The sequence below is a fragment of the Glossina fuscipes genome, unplaced genomic scaffold (assembly GCF_014805625.2).
Source record: "Glossina fuscipes isolate IAEA_lab_2018 unplaced genomic scaffold, Yale_Gfus_2 1, whole genome shotgun sequence".
Lineage (NCBI taxonomy): Eukaryota > Metazoa > Arthropoda > Insecta > Diptera > Glossinidae > Glossina > Glossina fuscipes.
In genome coordinates, this window is record NW_023998415.1 from 19,434,931 (window position 1) to 19,457,299 (window position 22,369).

At 35.2% G+C, this 22,369-nt stretch overlaps 5 protein-coding genes across 6 annotated transcripts in view; 3 read left to right on the forward strand and 2 right to left on the reverse strand.

The window, feature by feature from the left end:
• The window catches only part of LOC119631413, a 6,592-nt gene extending 2,086 nt beyond the window's left edge, over positions 1–4,506 (forward strand). Inside the window, exons 2-5 of the mRNA XM_038023589.1 lie at positions 560–3,449; positions 3,518–3,697; positions 3,776–4,127; positions 4,196–4,506. Coding sequence (XP_037879517.1) covers positions 624–3,449; positions 3,518–3,697; positions 3,776–4,127; positions 4,196–4,200 — 3,363 coding nt within the window. The 5' untranslated portion in view covers positions 560–623 and the 3' untranslated portion in view covers positions 4,201–4,506. The remainder of the gene's footprint in view (positions 1–559; positions 3,450–3,517; positions 3,698–3,775; positions 4,128–4,195) is intronic.
• Positions 4,507–6,626: 2,120 nt separating this feature from the next.
• Positions 6,627–17,978, reverse strand: LOC119645380. Its single transcript, XM_038045584.1, has 3 exons — positions 17,724–17,978; positions 8,529–9,133; positions 6,627–7,099 (listed from the first exon to the last, which is right to left on the reverse strand). The coding sequence occupies exons 2-3, from the start codon at positions 8,687–8,689 to the stop codon at positions 6,655–6,657; spliced, it is 606 nt and encodes a 201-aa protein (XP_037901512.1). The 5' UTR covers positions 8,690–9,133; positions 17,724–17,978; the 3' UTR covers positions 6,627–6,654.
• On the forward strand, positions 10,218–11,365 carry LOC119645382. Its single transcript, XM_038045585.1, has 3 exons — positions 10,218–10,805; positions 10,893–11,021; positions 11,087–11,365. The coding sequence occupies exons 1-3, from the start codon at positions 10,622–10,624 to the stop codon at positions 11,248–11,250; spliced, it is 477 nt and encodes a 158-aa protein (XP_037901513.1). The 5' UTR covers positions 10,218–10,621; the 3' UTR covers positions 11,251–11,365.
• On the forward strand, positions 15,233–20,126 carry LOC119645379. Of its 2 annotated transcripts, none has more exons than XM_038045582.1 (6): positions 15,233–15,318; positions 17,409–17,571; positions 18,174–18,303; positions 18,729–19,030; positions 19,098–19,298; positions 19,364–20,126. In XM_038045582.1, the coding sequence occupies exons 2-6, from the start codon at positions 17,503–17,505 to the stop codon at positions 19,964–19,966; spliced, it is 1,305 nt and encodes a 434-aa protein (XP_037901510.1). In that variant the 5' UTR covers positions 15,233–15,318; positions 17,409–17,502; the 3' UTR covers positions 19,967–20,126. The 2 variants fall into 2 exon arrangements, with proteins under 2 accessions (XP_037901510.1, XP_037901511.1); XM_038045583.1 differs by lacking the exon at positions 15,233–15,318 and adding an exon at positions 15,375–15,409.
• LOC119645378 (probable proline--tRNA ligase, mitochondrial) lies at positions 20,022–21,783 on the reverse strand. Its single transcript, XM_038045581.1, has 5 exons — positions 21,592–21,783; positions 21,268–21,519; positions 20,939–21,200; positions 20,333–20,882; positions 20,022–20,269 (listed from the first exon to the last, which is right to left on the reverse strand). Exons 1-5 carry the CDS (start codon positions 21,682–21,684, stop codon positions 20,101–20,103), a joined length of 1,326 nt encoding a protein of 441 aa, XP_037901509.1. The 5' UTR covers positions 21,685–21,783; the 3' UTR covers positions 20,022–20,100.
• Positions 21,784–22,369: the final 586 nt, after the last annotated feature.

Below are 22,369 nucleotides of genomic sequence, written 5' to 3' on the forward strand. Positions count from 1 at the left end.
TATTATATACATATCTAAATATGTAGGTACGTTTGCACATATATACATGCGTATATACATACATATATACACTGATATTGACATACGACATAATACACTCGTAAGCATGTATTTTTACTCCATTCGATATGACAACGGCTTACATACATATATACTATATGTATGTGTATTAGTATAGTTGGCGTTAAATAGTTGGTCTTGTCCGTCTGTTCAATAGAGATTTTTCATATACAAAATTTATAAAATAAGAACAATTCGATTGCATCGAATTTTAAATAAAAAAAACTATCACGAAATTTATCTTTCGATCCAATAAAAGCGAACGTATAGTCGTTCCGATAAAATTACTTTTTAAAGAAATATAAAGCACTACTATTACGGACCCCTGTGGACCCCTTTCGTACAACAAATTAGTCGTTTTTGGTACATGTGCATGTGAAAGTTTTAATTACACATCTCTCCGTGCTCTACACTTAAGTAAAAATGATATTTTGTTTATATTATTGACAAAAATCTAAGAATTTCTACACTCTCTTTTTATATTGTGGTTGTCTTTCAGAGCTTGTTAACGTCAGTAACGTGTCATTTTCAATTAAATCGAAGAACGAGTTTTCGCTTACAAGATGACGGAAGTAGATGTCTCAATACCGGAGGGTTCTACCCTGTCGAGCACTGTACAAAATTCAAATCAGGCTAATTCAAATACAACTACGTCTCAACACAATGACCCAAACGGCAGCAATAGCATCAGCAGTAGCAGTAAAGTTGAAGGCATGGAGATAGGCGAGGCCGATACCGAAGAAGATGACTCGCAAATTACTTCTTCTACGGAGATGGAAGAAGGTCGTGCAGGAGACGGTGGAGGCACGGCATCGGCTAGTGTGGACGACAACAGTAATAACAGTAAACTTGAAATAAGAATTAAAAGTGCTACCAGTCTAAATGAGAATTCAGTTTCACAGAATTGTGAAAATTTCAATGCAAAGACAGTCAACGAAGCCTGCGGGTTCAATGTAAATAGTTCGCACACAAAGGAGAGCGATTCCAATACAAATGATACCATTAACGAACACAGTAAATCTGTTCAGCCGGATACAGATGGCGAAGGTGTCAGTCAAGATAGTTCTTTCCGTTCTAAGGGGATAAATCATTTAGATGAATCTTCAAATGAATCAAAGGAAGCTACTCCAGTACAGGATCCTTTAGCTGTAACACAAAAAGAAAACGGTACCGTTAAACAACCAGATAATAAACAGTCCAATGATAGTTCCATTGTTGACTTGGGTGATGATTCAGATGTAGAAATGTCCGAAATGCCTGCGAAAAAGTCGATAAATGCCAGTTCAAAAGAGAAAGTTGATGTAGGTGACTCTGATGGTGCGGTAGTGATTGGTTCAGATTCTGATAATGATTCTTCTGCGCCTTCTAAACCCAACACATCACAACAAGTAAGAATTTCAAATCAAATGCCAACTGATGCACAAGTCATTGAGGATGATGACGACGATTGTGTTGTTATTGAGGACGATACATCAACAATGGCAAGCGATATAACGAAACGAAAAAGTATGGCCATGGATGACAACAATAGCACAGATGATAATCAACCGCCTAATAAACGTTTACGCAGCGCTACGGCCAACCCTACACAAATTACTATTAAAGATGCGCGTACTCTAATGCCGTCTATGCCAGATATTCCGAAACGCAATTCGGAAACTGGCATTTATCCTGTTAACATTACACCTGCCTCACCTATATTCCCTGCCACAGGACCTCCAAAATTGGTGCCGGTTGGCAGTCCCATACCGCCGACGGGTTTGCCGCCCCTGACTGGACTGCCCGGTATGACATCAAATGCTAATTTGTTGCCGGGTCTAACAGACGACATGTTTGTATTGGAGGCTCCTTCATTTATTGTGCCCTATATTTATGAGAAACCCCCATCCGGAAATATTAAAGATGTAATGAAGGAGTTAGAAACAAAGTTTTCATTCACAAAAGAAGATTTAGATGAAGTTGACAAAACTGACGAATTCGATATGATGACAGAACAGAATAAAGAAGATCGCGATGAAAAGAGCAATAAAAAGAAGCGCTCTCGCGGTGATGATGGCGATGATTCCTGGTCCGAAGAGTCAGAGGACGAAGACGATGATGATGATGACGACTCTGAATCCGGCATGCGCACGAAAGTTCTTATCAAAGAGGCTTCCAATGACATAGCAGCTTTAAAGGGTGCTATTAAACCCGCCTCCGCCGTCACGCAATCGGTAGGACAATCGCCGCTCGCTGTTAAGCCGGGACAAGAAAATTATTTTGAAAGCCCGCTTGGTAAGTTTTTCATGGATATCGGAGTGGGCTTGGTTCAAGAATACGTACAATCTGATTTAATACGACTGCAAAAACGCAAAATGCGCAAAAGTTTGGGTCGCAATGTTACCGATTTTGAGCGGGCTATAGCTGCACTCACAGCTAATTTGGAGGCTTCTAAGAAGAAAAACTTACCCTTTAAATTTAATATGAAACGCTGCGAATTTTGTAACTTCAAATCGGAATCTGCTCTTGCTATGGCTAATCATTATGAAACGCCCCATATGAATGGTGCTCTGTACAAATGTAACTTTTGCATTTTTGAAATTCGCAATGCTACCGAGATTGTTTATCATATGGAAGCCATTCATAACATCAAGGCCCGACTGATAAAGCCGCTGCCGTACCATCAATGTCCCAATTGTGGCTTTGAGGATAATGGTAAAGCGAAATTGGCACGACATCAACCTGTGTGCGCCAAAAAATTCCGACCTGAACTGAATTTGGCACCGCCCAGCGATTGGGAGGCGCCAGCTAAGATACCCCGAATTAAACCACGTCACGGTCTAGTAGGCACAGCAACTGCCTATCAAGCTATGGCTGCTCAAGCAGCTGCTCAAAAAGCAGCGTTAGCTTCCATACAGCAGCAACAACAAACCAGAAATATGCAGGCAGCTGCATTGGCGGCTCAAAATGCAGCCAATAAAATGCGAGGACGAGCACCTCAGTTACCTCAGGTGAAGTCTGTCGGACCAGCGGCGGCGGCAGCAGCAGCGGCGGCCATGATAAGAAGTCCAAACCAAATACGCACTCCAGCAGCCACTAATGTGGTTTTGCCAAACAACTATCAATTGGGAGTCGGCGGGCAAATAGTACAAGTAAATGCTGCCGGCAAAAAGTCACTAACTGGGCAACCCAGCATTTCGATAACACCGCTACCTCGTCAAAATACAGCCGTAACGCCTACAGGCGGTGCGTCGTCACCTTCAACGAGCAAAATGCCACAGGCTGGCATGAAACCAGGTCAGACTCCCAGTGGAAATAAAACTCAATTTGTAATTTGTGAGATATGCGACGGTTACATCAAAGATTTGGAATCGTTGCGTAATCATATGCAATGGATACACAAAGTTAAAGTAAGCAGTTACAGCGTGAGCATAAAGTCGTCCTTTGATATCTAATTTTCATTTTACTATATCTGCAGATACATCCTAAAATGATTTATAATCGACCACCATTGAATTGTCAAAAATGTCAGTTTCGATTTTTCACCGATCAGGGTCTAGAACGTCATTTGTTAGGTTCCCATGGCTTGGTAACAAGCTCGATGCAAGAAGCCGCCAATAAAGGAAAAGACGCTGGTCGGTGTCCTGTTTGTGGCAGAGTAAGTGATAAACAAATAATTTACAATAATTATTTAATTAATTCATTTATTTATTTGTTTATTTTTTTTGTTAATTAGATGTATCAATGGAAACTTCTTAATCATGTGTCTCGCGATCACCATATGACTCTAAAACCGGCGCATCTATCATACAAGTGCACGGTATGCACTGCCACTTTCGGCATGTACAAGCAATTCGAAACGCACGTGTATACAGCCCACAGCACGGTGGCCAAGAAAGCCATGGATGGTAAAAAAAACTCGCCTGTACCCAATACACCAACTAATAGTAATAGTGGTGGTCAACGGAGCGGTTTAAGCGCTGCTAACGATTCACTTTTAAAACCGTTGAAGATCAACGATGAAATCACTATTATACCACAACCGTCATCGAAACCACGTATAAGCAACATGGATACTCATGTTATTGGTAAGTGGAAATGTTATAAATCAAGGTAAATAATTTTATTGCATTACATAATTTTTTCTAATGGACAGATTAACTTATGTGAATCCATGAAACGTTCAATACACACAGAAACGACGTTAGTATTTTTACCCCATAAGAGTCGTCGTTGTCGTCAAGCGAAGAATGCTACAGCAATTTATAGACGTATGTGTACAACAGACAAAAGTTGCTCCTAAAAACATAAATAAAGCGCAAAACGGCAACATCTCAACTGCACAGTAATGCCCTACCTTCTCCTACTTTGAATATGCTCACTCTTACAACTTTTTAATACACTAATCGTAATAGAAATAAAATATATGTATACACACACAAAAATGTTATATATATATATATATATATATATATATACTATATGTACAGATATGTGCAGATATGTATATGTGTATATAAATACGTATATAAATATATACGTATATGTACATATATATACATAGGTATATAAATATATGTATATATACAGATATGTATATTTGTGTTTAAATACATATATATATATATATACATATACCTATATTCTCTGTAATAATATGTATGTATGTAATTGTGGCAGGAAGAAGGCTGCAGTGTAAAATATTAGTTAAACTTCTATCACCTAACAGAACTGTACCATACCAACCAAGCAAACAAATAAACATGCAACACTTACCCTCCCTCGCCATGGAATCGTTATCGCGCTCATATCACCACTCAATAATTAGAGAAAGAGAAAGGGAGATATAACATTTTAGACCTTTCGCTTTTTCTTTCTTATTCATCTTTAACACAACTCCATATACATACATATATGAAAGTATAACGCTGCTGCAAGCATATATCGCGTCAAGGGGAAAAGGGAAACGAAATGGAAGATGTTCGATCGTTCATTTAGCGAGTCCTCATCACTTTTCACTTTCTTTATAAATAGTTTTAAGCGTATCCTGCTCCTGATAAACTATTTTAGTCAGAATATTCAATATTGTTTGATGTTGAGTCGAAATGTCAAATAATAATAATAACAAAAAAGAAAAAAAAAAAAAAAGTTGCAAAAACAAACCGCCAATCGCAAATGGTTAAAATGTATATTAGTTTAATAATATAAAATAAATATAAGACAGTAGAATAAAGTAAAATAAAAAATATACAAAAGTAAACCAACTACACCTCTCCCCCTCAGATTTGAATACACATGATATAGCCTACACATACAATTTCAAGGAAAGAAATACACAGTAATTTCGTGATTGCTTTAGTTTTTATTCCGATTATATTTTTTTTATTTTTTTTTTTTTTTAATTGTGAAAAATATTTTTTATATAACTATTCTTTACGATCGCACACAGTTACGTTGGGACAAGGAACGTACCATACTAGCATCCTAGCATCCCACATCAAACTTATTTGATTGCTAATCAGGGCCGGTTTTTGTAATTGTCCTTATTTCCTCCTTCCTTTGCAAGAATAGTGAAGAGCTGAATTTTGCACTTTTTTTTTTCTCGAAAGTTTGAATAAGAAGAAACAAGGTTCGATTTGCACGTTTCTCGATATCGAGTAACAGCAATTTTTGACCATCGAAAGAAGAATGCATATGTTATCCGCAGCTATTATAAACTCTTCATTCGTTACGCCGAGCGCATAATCCACAGATATAGAGTTAACTCGATATCACGAACCATTTATTAACGGGCCTCAGTTCGCGGGCACAATTTTGAGCTGTCTTAATATTGGATCAAATTATAGTCCGGAGTAGAACTGTGAATTGGTTTATGTACTGTTCTTACGTTCTCTTTCTACGTAGGTCGGCAAGTGATGGGGCCCCAAGTTGGATAGTGGTTTTTCTTCCTTTTTTTTTTTTTTTTTTTTTTTTTTTTTGTTTTTTCTTCACTGAAAAATGGAACACCTTGCCTTTTGCGCCGTTCCGTTTCGTAGCAAAATGTTTCACTAATGTAAAACAATAAGCAACAACAACAACAACAACAACAAACAAAAAAAAAACATGCAAATAAGGCAAGAGAAGCTAAGCCCCGAGACAACATAACTAAAATATGAAAATAAATAATTAAAAAATAAAAAACATTTAAACCAGCTATAAGGTTTAAGGTTATACTAAAGGTAAATTTATGATTATTATTATATTATAATTTATAAATATTATTACTGTATGATTATTTCTAATTTTTCAAAATGCAAAAAATTAAGAAAACAAAAAAAAAAAAAAAAAAAAAAAAATTAAACAAAAATTTATTAATATTAAAACTGAAGAGAAAAAACAAAAATAAATGAAAAAAAAAGTTTTAAAACACATTTCTTTTTATAATAACGAAGCAATATGTAATAATTTTTATTTGCTCTTATATAGATAAATTTAAGTTTTCTTTTACTTTGTCCTTCTTAAGCAACTTTTCTGCGCATTCATGTTAAAAGTTGTCTGTCTCTTCAAGTATTTTTAGCAAATGCTTTTTTAATTAAAACCATTTTAAATTATTTTAACAAAAAACATTTTAAACATTTATTTTACATTTTCTTCTTTTACTTCTGAAATTGTGTTTGAAGACGGGAATAACTGTTGCACACCAGCTAGATTAGCAAATTCATTTGCATTTACTGGATAAGCTTTATCGCTGTCACTAATGTTCGTTGCGGTCAATTGATAGAAAGCCGTGTCACTTTGTGTTATATTAAAAATTGTACCAGTGAGCGGTAAGGTCTGCAATAATTCGCCAGCACTACTAAACGCGCCGATATTAATTGGTGCGATACCGGTTAAAATTTGACCCGAGACATTCGTTTTTATCGGCAACGGGATGTTCCCTAAATCGATGTGGCTGTTATTGCTGTGAGCATCGAAGAATGTTAAGTCGACGCGTTCCTCATTCTCGAAACTCGTATCATCTGTATCATTATCTTCTTCGGTAAGTATCCCAATCTCATAAACCATTGCTTTCACCACGTATCTGCAGTTTAAAAGGTATTTAGAAGACAAATAAACGAAAATGTTCTACCCTAATTTTGAGCTGAATTCGAATACACGCCTTCTAAAGGCGGGAGTATGATGTACAGGGAAATCGATGTTTTTCTTTCTTTCTAATTATATTAGTTTAGGGAAAAAGAAATCCATTTATTTTTTCGGTAGATGGCTGCACTGATAGATTTCTCGTAAAGTATCGATCAAACAATTTCAGATTTATGCTCGTTGGAAAGGTGACATTTCGCAGTAAAAAAAATTCTTTTGCCCGGTTTTTGTTTGGTGCATACAGTTGTGAGTTACAGCGTGTTAAAAATGGAAGTGAACAAAGAGAAAATTCGGTACATTTTACAGTTTTTCTTTGACAGAGGCGATAATGCAAGCCAGGCGGTTAAAATTCTGATCTCTACTGTCAACAACTGGACCGTTTAAAGATAGCGATTGACCAGAAACGGCCAGAATTGGTCAACAGGAGAGGTGGCGTGTTCCACCAGGACAACGCTAGGCCACACACATCTACAGTGACTCGCCAGAAACTTCGGGAGCTTGGTTGGGAAGTTTTAATGCATCCGCCATACAGTCCGGGCTTGGCACTACCAAGCGATTATCATCTTTTTCTTGCATTGCAAGATTTCTTTAATGATAAAAAATTGGAATCTAGGGAGGATTGTAAAAATCGACTACTAGAGTTTTTTTGCAAATAGAGACCAGGACTTCTATGAGAGAGGCATTTTGAAGTTACCTTTAAAATGGCAACAAATCATACAATAGAACGGTGCATATTTGACCCAAATCGAACAATCCGAAGCATGTTAAATAAAGTCCTGAAGTTCATATAAAAATAATGGATTTCTTTTTCCCCAAACTAATATATGTGTGTAAAATGATCGATAACATTAGCACTTCTCACTTCTGACTTTTCTTATGATCGTTGTAGATTTTTTGCACAAACTTTCGGATCGACTTTTGTACGAATTCGGTCGTAAACTATTAAAAATAATTTCTTTTTTCTTTTGATTATTTAGTTTACTGGAAAAGTGCCACGAAAACCGCCAAAATTAGTTCACTTTTAAATTAATATTTCGAAATAGAATCTTTAATCTTTAGTTTGTCGATTTCGAAAAACTTTGTTCTATTGATCAAAAACATGCTTCATTCAAATCATTTTGCTGACATTAAATAAATCAACAAAATACCCTGAACTATTTGATGAGATTGATGGGCGCACTCTTTGCGTTTGCCTGCTTCAAGCTTAAACGACGATTTTTCTAATATATTGATATAATATAAATATATATGTAGATCTGTCTCAATTGTTATAAGCGACGGGATGACAATCTAAATATTGGGGTTGCGTCTCATCCTCTCTATAAAATAAATTTTCCATTTACATTAGAGGAGAGAAAGAAAATACTTACAGCGAAAGATTTTTAGCTGAATCGTTAATGCTGGCGGCCTCCAATTCTTCGAATGTCTTATTCTCTAAATCGGATTGATTATCCGAAATTGGCAAAGCACGGCCGAAAATGGAAAGCGAAAGCATCAAATAGCAGATGCTTACAAGAAATATGAGTTTCATTTTGAAAAGTCACCGAATCAGCGAACTCGTAACTGCAGTGAACGCCGCGGCTATGGTTTGTAATATAATCCAATTTGCGCTTAGTCTTTTATAGACTAGGTGTGGTAATAGTGAGTTTCTGTTTATAGACAATTTCGTAGCCGATAGTGAATTTTAGTCGTCGTTAACGTTATAATTGAAACGAGAATGAGTTTTGAGCAATTTTCAATGCAACATAATCGATCGTTTCTACACCGTCTTTCGATCAATAGGCTAGTAAGAAGTACTGGCCACTCAATTTATCAGCAAACTACACGAACTTTGTTTTTTTTTTTTTTTTTTTTTAATGCATATATGTTATGTGCATGTGCTTAATAGAATGTGTTAATTAATTGTATCAGCACTGCGAAGAATAATAATATTTAGCTGGAAGCGCATAACTTGTTGCTGCTAAATAGTGAAAAACTTAAAAATTGTTCTATTTTTAAAAGGTTTACTCAGCCTTTATGCACATTCCCATGTATTATATTTCATATGTGAGAAATTTTCATTGACAAACAATTCAAAAAAAAAACATTGCGAAAAAATTCTACGGATTGCTTCTGATTAATGCTAAAAGTATACGAAATACGATGTTTCGCGTTTAACGCGTGATTACGAACTCGATGCGAATATCGTCACTTTTGGAAACTTCTGCAAAACAATGCTTGACAGTGTGAGATTGTAAATCGATTTAGCCGAAGCCATCCATCCGTTCTCCGATATTGCTTGCCCATTGTTGGAAGACTCAAAACAGAAATATGAAATTTTTTGCACACATATTTCCAATTTATTAATTTGCGCTGAGAAGGAAGTATGTTTTGAGCAAAAAATTCAACATGGAAACAATTTAGCCGTGCCCGGCAGGAGCAGCAGATGGTGCAAAATGGTGTAAAGAAGTTAAAAATATTATTTTCAATTTATATTTTCTTCAAATTGGAGAAGCTTCTCTTCCAGCAGATGCAATCCATCTTTCACGTTATGCCCATAAAAAACTTTCCTCATTCGGTCACTGGACTGTTTTCTGAGAAAATATCTTCTACTTTCACTTCGATACTTCGACGCCCGTCAATGAAATTCAGTGAATGCACCTTTAAAATACTTTCATGGCCTTCCATTAACTAACGTCCAAAATATTAATTTTTTTTATAAATAAATTGCGGATATATATGCATTAAGTGTCATGTAAAGGATATATATTTTTTGCCTGCATACGGCTTTAAGTCAATTTCATTTATTGGTCGGTATTCGAGCAGTTTTTACATACTCGAAATTCATTAAGGATTGTTTGATAAGGAGCGATCCGTCCATCCTTAAATTTGCAAGAAAATGGTTTCATTCGGTCTAAGAGAAAAGGAGGAAATGTTGTGATTTCCACTTGGTTCATAAAATCATTTTTTCATTTATGCATTTTTTTTTTTTTTTTTTGGTTGCTCTTAAAACAACAAGACGACTTATGATCGAGAAATGCTATCCAAAGGTTTTAAGTCAGTCAGGTTTTTTTTTTTTTTTTTTTCTTTTTGAAGAATATTTTTAAACAATTCTTGAAATTTGACGCATTAGACGGAACTTTTCTTGATTGTTTCGCATATTTATTGTATTCTACTCTTTGTCGCGCTGTCCTATCCAGAAGAAGATACTTTGCCTTTCCAATGTTTTTTTAATGTTTTATGTGATTATTAATAACAAATATCTATTGAAACAAAAATAGCGGAAAAAAAATCACACGATACGCTTATTACAACAAACCCATAAAGAGCTTTTTCATGAGAGGCATTCATTTTACTTAAAGCAAACCTTACAGAAGGTTGGGAGTGCGCTGCTACTACAGTCATTTTACAAACTTTGTTTACATTGTTTTTAGTGTTCAAAAAATACGCTAAATTGATTTGAAGCCCAAGTCACGATTTTAAAATGAGTAAACTTTCGCTGCTTGCCATAGTGTTTGTGATGATAGTCAAAGGCTATGCAAAGCCCGCTGCAACAAAGGCCTCAATCACATTAGCCAACGTTAGTGGCGATAGCGGCGAAAGCGGCGATAGCTTAGGTTTATCCCGTAATGCTGCTGACATTCTATATGCCCGGAGGTTGGACAACCGTAAGCGCATTGCATTTAATTATATCATTTTTACGTCACTACTTAGTTCATATTGTCGAATCGAATTTACAACAAAAAAAAACACAGAGCATGCTGAACAACATGGGCTGAATAAACGTGAAACGTTGAAAGAGGGTGGCGAAGAAGAAGCACTTGATACCAATACAGAGGCAGAAGTATTCTTGAAGACGACGCCTAATAATGAAGTTGAAAAAGGTTTGACAAAAGATAAAAAAAGTTATTTCCGACTTTTTTCTATATCCAACGCTTTTCACTTCTAGACATGACGAAAAACGATCGTGTCTGTGAGACTTTAGCATTTTTAAATCATTACTCAACTACAACTTTGAAAAGTAACGACGCATTGAAAGAAGCCGAAGAAGTACTTAGAGAAAAGGTTGCTGAAATTGAAGCTGAACCTGTCATACTTTCATATCGTATATAATACGATATAAATGTTAAAATGTCATGCCATGCGATATGCGTTTTTCTTAAATGTCATATAATAACACATGCGTTCATATATACAATATATACAATAAGTGTAATCTAAGGCATAATTCGCGACTTCATTTTCAATTAATTATTTTATAATTTAAAATTTTATTAATATGGGAAGCAGCGACATCTACGGTATAACATGCATTTGTCATTCTATTAACGAGAAAAGATTTCGCAAATGTCGCAATTATTAATGCCACGTACTCTGAATATTGCGGTGGAAGGAGCATAACGACTTTTTAAACAGAAACTCTACACTGCACCGCATTGCACTTCTCCTCCCTTTAGCTTTATTTGAATGATAACCACGTAAAACCCCTTGACCTTTTATTTTGAGCAAAAGAAAAAAAAAAAAAAACGAAAGTATTCTCCGTAATATATAGTTAGTTCGACTATAAGACAAATCAAAAACTGAATAAAAAATTTAAATTGGAGGTATTGCAGCCGTTTAAACATTCATGCGGAAAATGTTCCCGATGATAGTTTGCCATAAAAATGTGGCAAGCCACAGGATGAATGCGACTCTTTTTTTAAATTATTTCACTTTGATGTCTGTTGCCAAGCGGCGATTAGATATATATCTGTAGCCTTTTTTAACTTTTAGTAATTCAAGGGGCGTGACTAAGTTAACGTACTATAGTTAGTAAGATTAGTTAAGGGGTCTTTTGTTCAACTATAATTTCGCCGGTGAAGTGAACTTACGTCGTTTAGGGACAAGTGAAGTAAAGTTAGCTTTGTAATGGTCAATGAAAAAGTTAGATAACGTTTGAACAAAAAAATTCGGGGGCAAAAAAATTAATAAAGTTTCTTAGTACAGCGCATAAACTACCGCAACTCTCAGATATAAATTTATGCACATTCTACGACGAGAGAGCTGAAACCACTTCCCACCACCTTTCGTATGAATGACTGTCTACCTATAAAATCGTTTAGCAGGTGTTTGGCGAGCTATATATGCAGCGCTTCGAGCCAAAGAAAGATTTTGGGGAAACTGCAACATATATATGTAACATGTGTAATGTATTAACACGTTGACGCTCACTTTGAAATCAGTGAGCGCTTCCAAAAACACACTTTCTTATCTTTTTTTTTTTAATAATCCTAAGAATATAGGACTGCTATAGACGTCGTGTGCATTTGCAAACACACGAGATGGACGTCAACGATTTAACTCTCTATGATGACGTTCCGCTTGCAGAAATCTAAGTAAATTGACTCAGATATGGTGATTTTCGATATAAGATTAGATAAGTTCGTTTGAAGTCAAAGGTCTATGTCGGCATGCCAGCAAGAAGGAGGAGATTCAAAGCTATATCAACGAAGTTGGGCCACATTTATGCAAAATAGACATGGAAAGTTTCGATAAAAGACTGCTTATGTGCCAGCAAAACCGTGGAGGCCAATGTACTCGATGTACTTACTCTGCCACACTGAACCCTATTCAATGTATATTATGATTGAATAAAAAGTTTAAGATTAAAAAAAAAACCTTACTTTTTATTTAATTCAAATGTAGTGTGTTCGAGAAAGGATCGAAGATGACTTCGAAATTGTACGAGTTCACATTAACATATCACAAAGTGCCGAAATTTATGTCGAAATAATTTGAAAAATATTATCAAAAGAAACGGATGAATTTGCCAGATACCCGTCATTCTGCTAGAGATTAGTAAAAACATAATAGCGAGGTAAGGCTGACTAGTAAATTCCCTACAAAATATCGCGTAACACAATCCTTCATATATTTCCGTGATAAAATATCGAAACTGTGCCTTGTAGAGGCATATTTTTCATGAAACTTCTGATATAAGGCGGCGTGTAAAAGAGCAGACGCGACAAGAACTAGTGGATTTGATGCTACAGTGACTTTCTGTAGCAAATGAATCATTTTTATCACAAAATAATAAAAAATTTCGACATATTTGCCACATAAGGCTTTAGCTTTAATCAGAACCCTTCTATGGGGCGGAACGCAAAGAGTTCATTCAGAGTCAATGTTGTTCAGATTCGCCACAAATGACTAGATGTCAGGCAAGGTACATCCACACAAGGCTCCGTACTACAAGTAGTGCGAGGACATAAAAAAGTATAGGTAGACTATGGGTTCTAGGTGTCAAAGCAACAAATTGCAGGACTAAAAGTACGATCAGCACTAGCAACTAAGACTATCGATTATTTTTCTTTTCTTCTTTTTAAAGTTAGCAGGGATAGTTAGATAAGTCGTCAGTTCTTCGGGTATTTTGCAACATGTTCATAGGGTTAGACGCTTCGAAAACGTGTCTTTGAGTATTGGAAAGCTTTTGAGATGCACAAACTATACGTTTAATCGTAAGATTTTGTCTATAATCGCAAATCCCCGGAGTACATTTCTTAAGGATGAGTTGGTGTATTGCAACCGTGTGACCTTGATATCTTCTATAGTTTCTATATCATGTCAGAAAATGTAATTTCCATGCAATCTGCCGATCTCGTCAACTGAGATTTTCTCTTTCAACAACTAAGGTCTTTTCAGTGTTTAATGTTCAAAGTTGCCGTCGCTGAACTGTAGTTAGATCGTAGATGTTAGCCTCATTTAGTCCTTCAATCAATCCGATACTATAAATACGATAAGTTAATAACTTGCCCAACATTTTCTCGTACAGCCGTCATTCTTTAATTATAAATATATATCGTCAAGGTCGAATTTTTCCCGAGACGCTTTTGAAGACAATATTCACTATAAATTTTGATTACGAACTTGTGTAATAAGTCGGAAAGGTAATCGTGATGCCATTTATTGTTCTATAACAACAAGGTGAACATTGACAAGTTGAAACTGAGTGAAACTGAGTATATCACGTATCTTATATGACATTAATAGCGTACATGATTCATTTCATGTTGTAACACGAATTGGCAGAACCCAGGGGATTGTATAAAAGAAAAACAATGAAACTGTTTAGATAATATTTAAACTGAATTTCACTTGAGAAGAGATCAACGTAAAGGTGAGCGTTTTATCGATGGAGCATGAATTGGTAGACAGACACACATTGTGTTCATGCGTACCTGCATAATTGCCAATATGCAGGTACTTCGTAGGCCCTATGCTATATATATTTTCTTGTATGCATTTCTCGTTGCGACCGTACGATGAACATAACAAATGTGATGTGTGTTAAATTGTAAAGGAGGTAAATAAAGGTGAAAGCGACCAGTGTATAACTCTGTATAAGTTTTAACTTTTGAGGCCAAGACGCAAGTTCGTCGAGTAGTAGAACCAAAATCTAAACATTTATTATCATTCGAATAATCATTTTCAAGACTTATATATGTTAACGCTATTTGCATACAATAAACAGCGTGCCGTTCTCCATATAGTACATGTACATTTAAATAACGATTAAATGCCGTCATAATTTCATCTTGTAGAAATGTGGGAAAGTGCAGTGAAGCGTTTATTGCTAGCTAAAGCTTGGATTAATTTACCTTAACGTTTCTAGTTAAATTGCATCCTACTCTTTCTCTCTCTCTCTCTCTCGACAAGTTAAGTAATAGCTCAATGTGAAATGTGTGTGTTTTCGCCATAAAAATAACGTATATATCTCGCCAATGAAATTCGACTTAAGTGAACGCATTACGAAGGTGGAAAATTGAAAAAAGAAAACGAATGATACGAACCTTAGCCACATGCTCATTTATACGTTCTGACTCTGAATCCCTACTATCTTATCAATCAAATCATTTGCAATTGTTTTTTTAATTCTTTATTTTTTTTCTTTTTTTTTTTTTTTACGGGTAGATCTTCATGTAACTTTAGAACACTAACGTTTATTAGATAGTAATGATTTTACCCATTACTTCTTCTAGCATTATATTAAGTCTAATGGATGTTCGGCTATACGTGCGCTGTCAGTAACAAATAAACCGCGTAACTGAAAGCTAGCAAAAAAAAAAAAAAAAAAAAATTTGAAAAAATAAATACATTTTTATAGAAACGATCGCACAAACAAGCGCTGACAATAACTTCGCTGTAAGCAGTAGTTAAAAGCAAAAAAAATATTAAAAAAAAAATAAAAATAAAAAAAAAAAAAAACAGATAAAAAAGACAAAAAATATATGGGGTGAGATAATCAACCACTCCGTTTAATATAAAAAATAAAATGATTCACTTAGATAGCCCGTGTACTTGGGCATCAAACAGATTGGGAAATGTATTCAAACATATGTAACATGAAGTAACTGTCGTAGTCTCTTTTTATCCCTATCGCCTATAGTTCGCGCAATTATTAGATAGAAATCGTAGATTTGGTTCCATGAAAAAAAAATGCATTGCAAAGCGTTGACGTAAACAAAAATATTTTATCTAAATTTTATAAACAAAAGTATCCCTAAAGAGAGAGAAAAAGAAAGCAAATATATTTAAAGAAAGTTACGTGTGTTCGTCACAAGACGAACCTTAGTTAATTAAGTTTTGAGGTCCAGTTGATTTTGCATTTATAGGAAACTTATCCAATGTAACACCTCCATCTAATTAACACATTAATTAACTTTCTTTTTCAGTCTGCCTACATGTGAAGGTATCCAAGATTTGCATTACCTGGTTTTTGTTTATCTATCTAAAGCGAAGGCATCTACAGTGAGTTTATAGCACATTTTTAACAAATTCCGAGTTAACAAAACTGTTCTAATAACGTACTTGTCTACATAATCTTAAAGCACGTGCGGATGCATAGTAAAGCGACAATTGCTTAAATCAAGCTCGATAGGTATCAACCGAAAAAACATGGTCCTCATGTAGAGAAATGCGGAGAGACCAATCGATTTGCACTTGGAACAAATTTCATTGATCTCCATTCATTTATGTTTAATTTCATGAAAATCTTTATGTATGAAGAAATATAAACAGGTGGAGGGACTGACATATTTACATAACAACATGATTTAATAGTTTCTCCCGAAAGTGCTGGGTACTGGCCGAGTGACAATACTTAATTTTTGATAATCGAGAAAGGAGAATTTTTAGAAAGCATGAACGAAGGAGAAGTGGTCTCTTACGTCCTGACGTTGTAAACAAAACATGTTACGCAGTTAATAAACGTTGAAAATGGCAACTTTTTTCCATGTAACGACCTTTGAAAATAAAGGTGGAGTGTTCGAAAAAGTGAACCGATACGGGCTCTAATAGCATTGCTCCTTGAATCAAAGCACGTCAGCGTGCCAAACTTTATCAAAGTATCTCAAAAATTGTGATCTGTAGATTGAACACAACAACACATGGACAGACAGTAGACCGACGGACAAGCAAGTTTAGATTATGAATCGACCAACACCATAAGCTCCTCTGAGTGCTACATACGTCCGAACAACCTTAATATAACCTATATAACAAGAAGTTCTGTAGTTTGTTATAAGCAATTTTTCTGAGTTGACGGCATACCCGCAAATTGGGCTGGATCGCTTTTACTGATATCGGCTCTGATAAATATGTGCTATATGTGAGATTCACATTAATTGCCATCGTTTTATCGTGTTAAATGTGCATATATTACCCACATATTTATGCTATTTACTTAAATTCATGGCGAATTAAAGATTAACGTTAAAAACCGATAGGAGCACCGAACAATTTGAACCATGGGCAATATCGACCTGCATATAAGAATTTTCATAAAAGAAGCTATATCATACATCTTTCTCCCCCTCTCTCTCTCTCTCTCTCTCTCTCTTTCTTTCTTTCTTTCTTTCTCTCTTCCTCTCTGCCCGTCTTTATTAATCACTTTTGTCTTTTTTTTTTTTTTTTGATGATGCCATCTGTCAGATATACAAGCCTAACAGAGGCCGTTCGTGAGGTACCCGTACTTTGTTCAATGTGCCCCCACCTCCGTTCCACTGCGTTGGGAATAGACAAATTGAAAAAAAGTTAAATGTTAAGCGAAAACTTAACGCTTGCTATGAATACATTCTTTATCAAAATGATCTCAATGGCTTGCGATCGCATAAGCTATTTAAGTAGAGTCTCCTTATCTTTGCCGTAAAGGTGACAGCTATGAGATAGATATTCGATTCAAATGCAGTATAATCGTTTTCATTAGTGCCTTTATTTATTTTCTCTTCGAATAGTTTAATAATACTTGCAATTGAATTATTGGTGCTCTGACGAAGTTGTACTGCAGAATAGTAAATTATCGGAATACAATTGAGACAAATTAATGTGATGTCGCAGGCCGGCGTGAATATAGGTTTTGCCAAGTGTTTTATATTCTTTATGGCGGCTGCTATATTGGTAAGTGTGGATACTGTAGTTTCGTATCTATATATACACACACACACACATGTGCATCCGTACCACACGTTGTAGTGTAAATAAACACCTTATCTCATTATTCAAAGTTTATGATCAACAACAATAGTAAAATTATAAAAAAAGGAAATTACTTTGATCTCTTCTTTCGAATATCTGCGATAATACCGCTCTATACATATAGATATATATAACAATAATTATGTATGTGATGTGATACGAATGAATGTAATATGTAATATTGATTCATTTAATAACAACCGAAACATGTAAAATGTTCTTGTCGTCGTTCTTTCGCGTTATTATCTTATCAATACGCGAAAAGTCTGTCATTTTATATTAAAATATTGCAACTTTATTTACACAATCTATTTACATTTACCACTTTATTCTAAGCACATTGCATTGTATTACCTATATATATATATATATATATATATATATATATATATATATATGTACATGCGCAAGTATTGAAACAATTGAGTTCTAAAACTGCATCGTTGCCCTTTTTTCATATACATGTAAATAGATGGGGGGGATTCGAATTAATATATAACAAAGTTTCGTTTAATTCGTTTCAGCTGCAAGGCTGCGGTTACTTAGCTCTTTCCATATGGGGCATAATGTTGAGGCAATGCACAAATATGTCCGACTCTGCGGACATATCAAGTCAACCGTTTCATTTCATTATGAATTTGATTTATTTTTTAAGTAAGTTTTTACTCAATCATTTTTTTTTTTTTTTTTACATATACAATAAATATTTTTACCTAAAAATGCAAAGGATACAATAAACATTTTCATATTTGCTCGCATTTTCCGATTTTCCGATTTTCCGATTTTCTGCGTTTCTCCTTTTCTTTTCTTCATATAATTATCAATGAATCGTGACTTTGCCACCATTCAAAAAAAAAAAAAAAAAAACCCGTTGAATTGCAACTTCTTAGTACAAATTTGCAACCCACGCGATTTCATTAAACGTATAACATAATTTATGTGAAAATGCATTTAGTATGAAAAAAGAAAAAATTCATAAATAAATGAAATTTCAGTTAAGCCCTTTCACATTTTTAGGTAATGATATTTTATAGCCTTCTGTATATTCATATGAAATAAGTCTGACGTCTTTTCCATAGATAAAGAGTGTGGTTCTCCTAACATCACTTTACCGATAAATCAGGAAACTGTTACTTTAAATGTTTCTTGGGACGATTCTTTTAAGCTTACTCATCGTACATATATATTTTTATTAACGTACACTGCTATTAGTGCCACTTGGATAATTACTTCATTACTGGTGATTTCTAGTATATGGGGACCAGTTAGTAAAACCGTAGCGTGGTTTTGTTTTGGGCCTTGGTTTCTCGTCATCGTCGCTGGCAGTATTGTGGATGCAATAGCTACCGGATATCATGTTAATGATATAATACAGACAGTGGTAAGAAGTGCTATATCCTTATTCGGGCTCGTGGACCCTTTCTTTAATGCAATTTTTTAACCGATAGTCTGCCGAGAAGACATTTGATTATGTGGGTGCGTCATCAAGTAACGACGATGTAATGAAATTTCTAAAAAGTTATGACGCCTACTTCATTACGCCTGCTGTAGTGATGACTTGCATAAGCTCGCGCATCATATTGATTTGGTTGTTAAACATTTTTGGTTCAGCTTTTTGCTTATCACTATCGCGACTACTCGCGAAACCGGTACGTTCGATCAACATTTCACTGAATTTATGAAAAATAATTAAAATTGATTTCGTTTGAAATAGAATTCTTCTAGCAAAGGTAGTGTTAGCAGTGGAGCCACCGATAGTACGGCACCTTTACCGCGTTTGCCTATCGTTAGTCAAACGAAACGCGAATATAGCAAAGAGACGCAAACAACTATGGCAAAAGATGAACAGCGACATGTACCGCTGAGACTAGCATCGCAACTACAGGAGGATCATCTAATAAAACCTAAACCTTTGCAAGTACAAAATGTTTATTCACTTCAAAGAGAACCGTCATTAATTGTTAAGCAGCAAGCTGAGACTGCGCCAAGTGCTCCATTACGCAGAGAACACCCAACCAATGAACAAACGATTACGAATCATTCTACTAATGCGAATGCTGATCGGTTAGACTACACCAGCCCGCAGACCCTTCATCAACAGCAATTGTCAACAGAAACTCCTCTTAATTACCGTTATATTACTACATCCGAAAACTACCATATGCCAAGTTTAAATCCACGTGTTAGTGAGGAGTTGAGGGGGCAATTACCGTGGTCTTACATTAATACGCAGCCATCCAATCAAAACAACCCGGCACGTAGAGCCACGTTACAAGCCTATCCCGAGATACCTGTGCCCGACTATGAGAGGCACTGAAGCTATTTAAAACTAGTCCTGTTATTTTGTGATAGCTTTTTTCTTTTTTTTTCTTTTTTTTTATTAATCTTGTTAACTAACTACACGCAATTACTTAAAAAATAAATAATTTAGCAAAAGTTTTTTTTTGGCTATCAATGGCAACGTTTTCTTAGAGCGATTTTGTGATCTTTGTATTTGTGTATTTCTGTTAACACAGTATCTACATGCAACTCATGATGATGATTCTTAACTAGAAGCTCAAGAATAGGTGTATTATCCGCGCTTTTTCCACCGGCAACAATTATTAGGGGATAACCCATCCTTTAAAAAATGAAATTTGTTGCGAACATTTTACATTACATTTTAAATAGATATAAAATTTACCTTTTTGCCTCCCATAAACGCTTGCCAATAGTTAAATATTTTCTGTCATCATGCACAACATCATCACATCCATATATTTCTGTAATTTTTTTACAAATATCCTTTTCTATAACATCACCCAATTCTTGTTCTTTACTTCCGTCTTTAGGTCCTATCACACATATGTCGTAAGGGGCTAAAAGAGTAGGCCAAACCAATCCTTTCTCGCTTGATAACACTTCCAGAGAAGCTGCCAATACACGACTAACACCCAGCCCATAGCAACCCATTACTAAAGATTTTGGTTTACCATCACAATCCAAGTATGTAGCGTTGAAAGGTTTGGTATATCTGTCTCCTAATAAGAAAGTATGCGCTACTTCGATGCCCTTCAGTTCTTCCAAATCCGGACTGTGGCATTTCAAGCAGCATTTTGCGTCTCCCTCCGCAAGTTCAACATTGAAGGCGTAATGGCAACGCTGGCAACGCAACAAACGATCCTCGCCTACCGGGCAAACTATTTGAAATTCCTGGGAACACTTACCTCCCATTATGCCCGTACAAGCGTCCACTAAATATACACATATATTATTTTACTGCTGCAATCTCTTTCAAATCATGTTCAACCTTTTTCAAATGGCAGCTGGAGCTTTTTAAATAATCCCGCATAACTGGATGTGATGATTTTATAACTATTCTGGGCTTCTTCATCGGATCGATCAAAAGAATACAAGTCTTTCATCAGAAACTCCTTAGCACGCACCAAACCAAATCGAGCTTTTAACTCATCACGAAACTTTGGACCGAGTTGATATAATCTTAGTGGCAATTGTTTATAGGATATTGGCGCTGTTGTTGCCAATATCGACGTTATAGCCTCTTCGTGTGTCTAAATAGCAAAATATAAACGGAAATAGCTTACGAAATACATAGGATAATAGATTTTAAATTCTTACAGGACTCAGTAAATATTTTTTGTTGTGTCTGTCCTTAACGATGAAAAATTCTTCTATATCGCCATGCAGTCGACCCGACTGTTGCCACAACTCAGTGGGCGTTAATATAGGCATGGTTATTTTAGAACTACCAGTCTCAAGCATACATTCGTTCACCAAGTTACACAATTTATCGAGTGAACGTTGCGCTATTGGCATGATATGAAAAAATCCGTTACCAGCGGCTTTAACTAATCCTAATTCATTCATTAGCTATAATGATACCATAATAATACAATACAATGATATATGGAGAATAAGTCATAGGTTGGTTCTCTTAGTTACCCTTTGGCTTCTGGATAATGCTTCTATGTGTTTTGGTACTGAATCCTTTGGAATAACTAATTTTGGTATGAATAAACCAGATATTTTCTGCATACTGATGAAATAATTTAAACATATATTTCTGGACTTAATGATTAAAATACCGGCAAATTATCAGAACGTCCAAATAGCATATGCAGCTAACAAACGCCGAATACTGATTTGCCAGGGTATCAAAGTTACGAAAATAAGTTTCCCCAAAATCAACGAAGGAATATAACTTCAAAGATACATCAAGTTAAAATGTTGCGTATTGAAAAATGCTTTTACGCAATAATGCGAATGCACGGAGATCCAAAATTTTTAAGACGAACGTTGATTTCCTCTTCACTTGTTTTAGATATGACTTTGTCATCGTTATCGCTACTACCATTCACGGTGAACGAATAGAGTGAAGCTAAGAGATAAACATATGCTTGCATTTATTATTATTATTGTTTTATTTTTTTTTTTGATGTAGGGTATGCATGACATTAGCTAAACAGATATGTGGCGTGTATGTCCAGACTGACAGTAATATATACAACATCCAGGGCTATATGATATAAAATAGAAGTGTATAATTCAGAGATTTAAGTCAATAACTAGCAGAGTGTTGTTCACTCAGGCCGATTGGAACAAAGTCGGACTAAAACTTTAAAAAGAAGTAAAAAAACAAAAAATTAATATAAGTATTGACATAATTTAAAAATAACATTGAAGATAATAATGTTGTAGAAATTTATAATTAGAATAATAA

Bases quoted from the DNA above. Each gene is read 5' to 3' on its own strand.
- LOC119645380 (XM_038045584.1), bottom strand. From the start codon at position 8,689: ATGAAACTCATATTTCTTGTAAGCATCTGCTATTTGATGCTTTCGCTT. The intron at 7,100-8,528 runs GTAAGTATTTTC...TTTAAACTGCAG, and splicing joins TCAGCTAAAAATCTTTCGCT to ATACGTGGTGAAAGCAATGG.
- LOC119645382 (XM_038045585.1), top strand. From the start codon at position 10,622: ATGAGTAAACTTTCGCTGCTTGCCATAGTGTTTGTGATGATAGTCAAA. The intron at 10,806-10,892 runs GTAAGCGCATTG...AAAAAAACACAG, and splicing joins TGCCCGGAGGTTGGACAACC to AGCATGCTGAACAACATGGG. The intron at 11,022-11,086 runs GTTTGACAAAAG...TTTCACTTCTAG, and splicing joins TAATAATGAAGTTGAAAAAG to ACATGACGAAAAACGATCGT.
- LOC119645379 (XM_038045582.1), top strand. From the start codon at position 17,503: ATGTCGCAGGCCGGCGTGAATATAGGTTTTGCCAAGTGTTTTATATTC. The intron at 18,304-18,728 runs GTAAGTTTTTAC...TCTTTTCCATAG, and splicing joins GAATTTGATTTATTTTTTAA to ATAAAGAGTGTGGTTCTCCT. The intron at 19,031-19,097 runs GTAAGAAGTGCT...TTTAACCGATAG, and splicing joins ATGATATAATACAGACAGTG to TCTGCCGAGAAGACATTTGA.
- LOC119645378 (XM_038045581.1), bottom strand. From the start codon at position 21,684: ATGCAGAAAATATCTGGTTTATTCATACCAAAATTAGTTATTCCAAAG. The intron at 21,520-21,591 runs GTAACTAAGAGA...GTATCATTATAG, and splicing joins CATTATCCAGAAGCCAAAGG to CTAATGAATGAATTAGGATT. The intron at 21,201-21,267 runs GTAAGAATTTAA...TTTGCTATTTAG, and splicing joins AAAAATATTTACTGAGTCCT to ACACACGAAGAGGCTATAAC.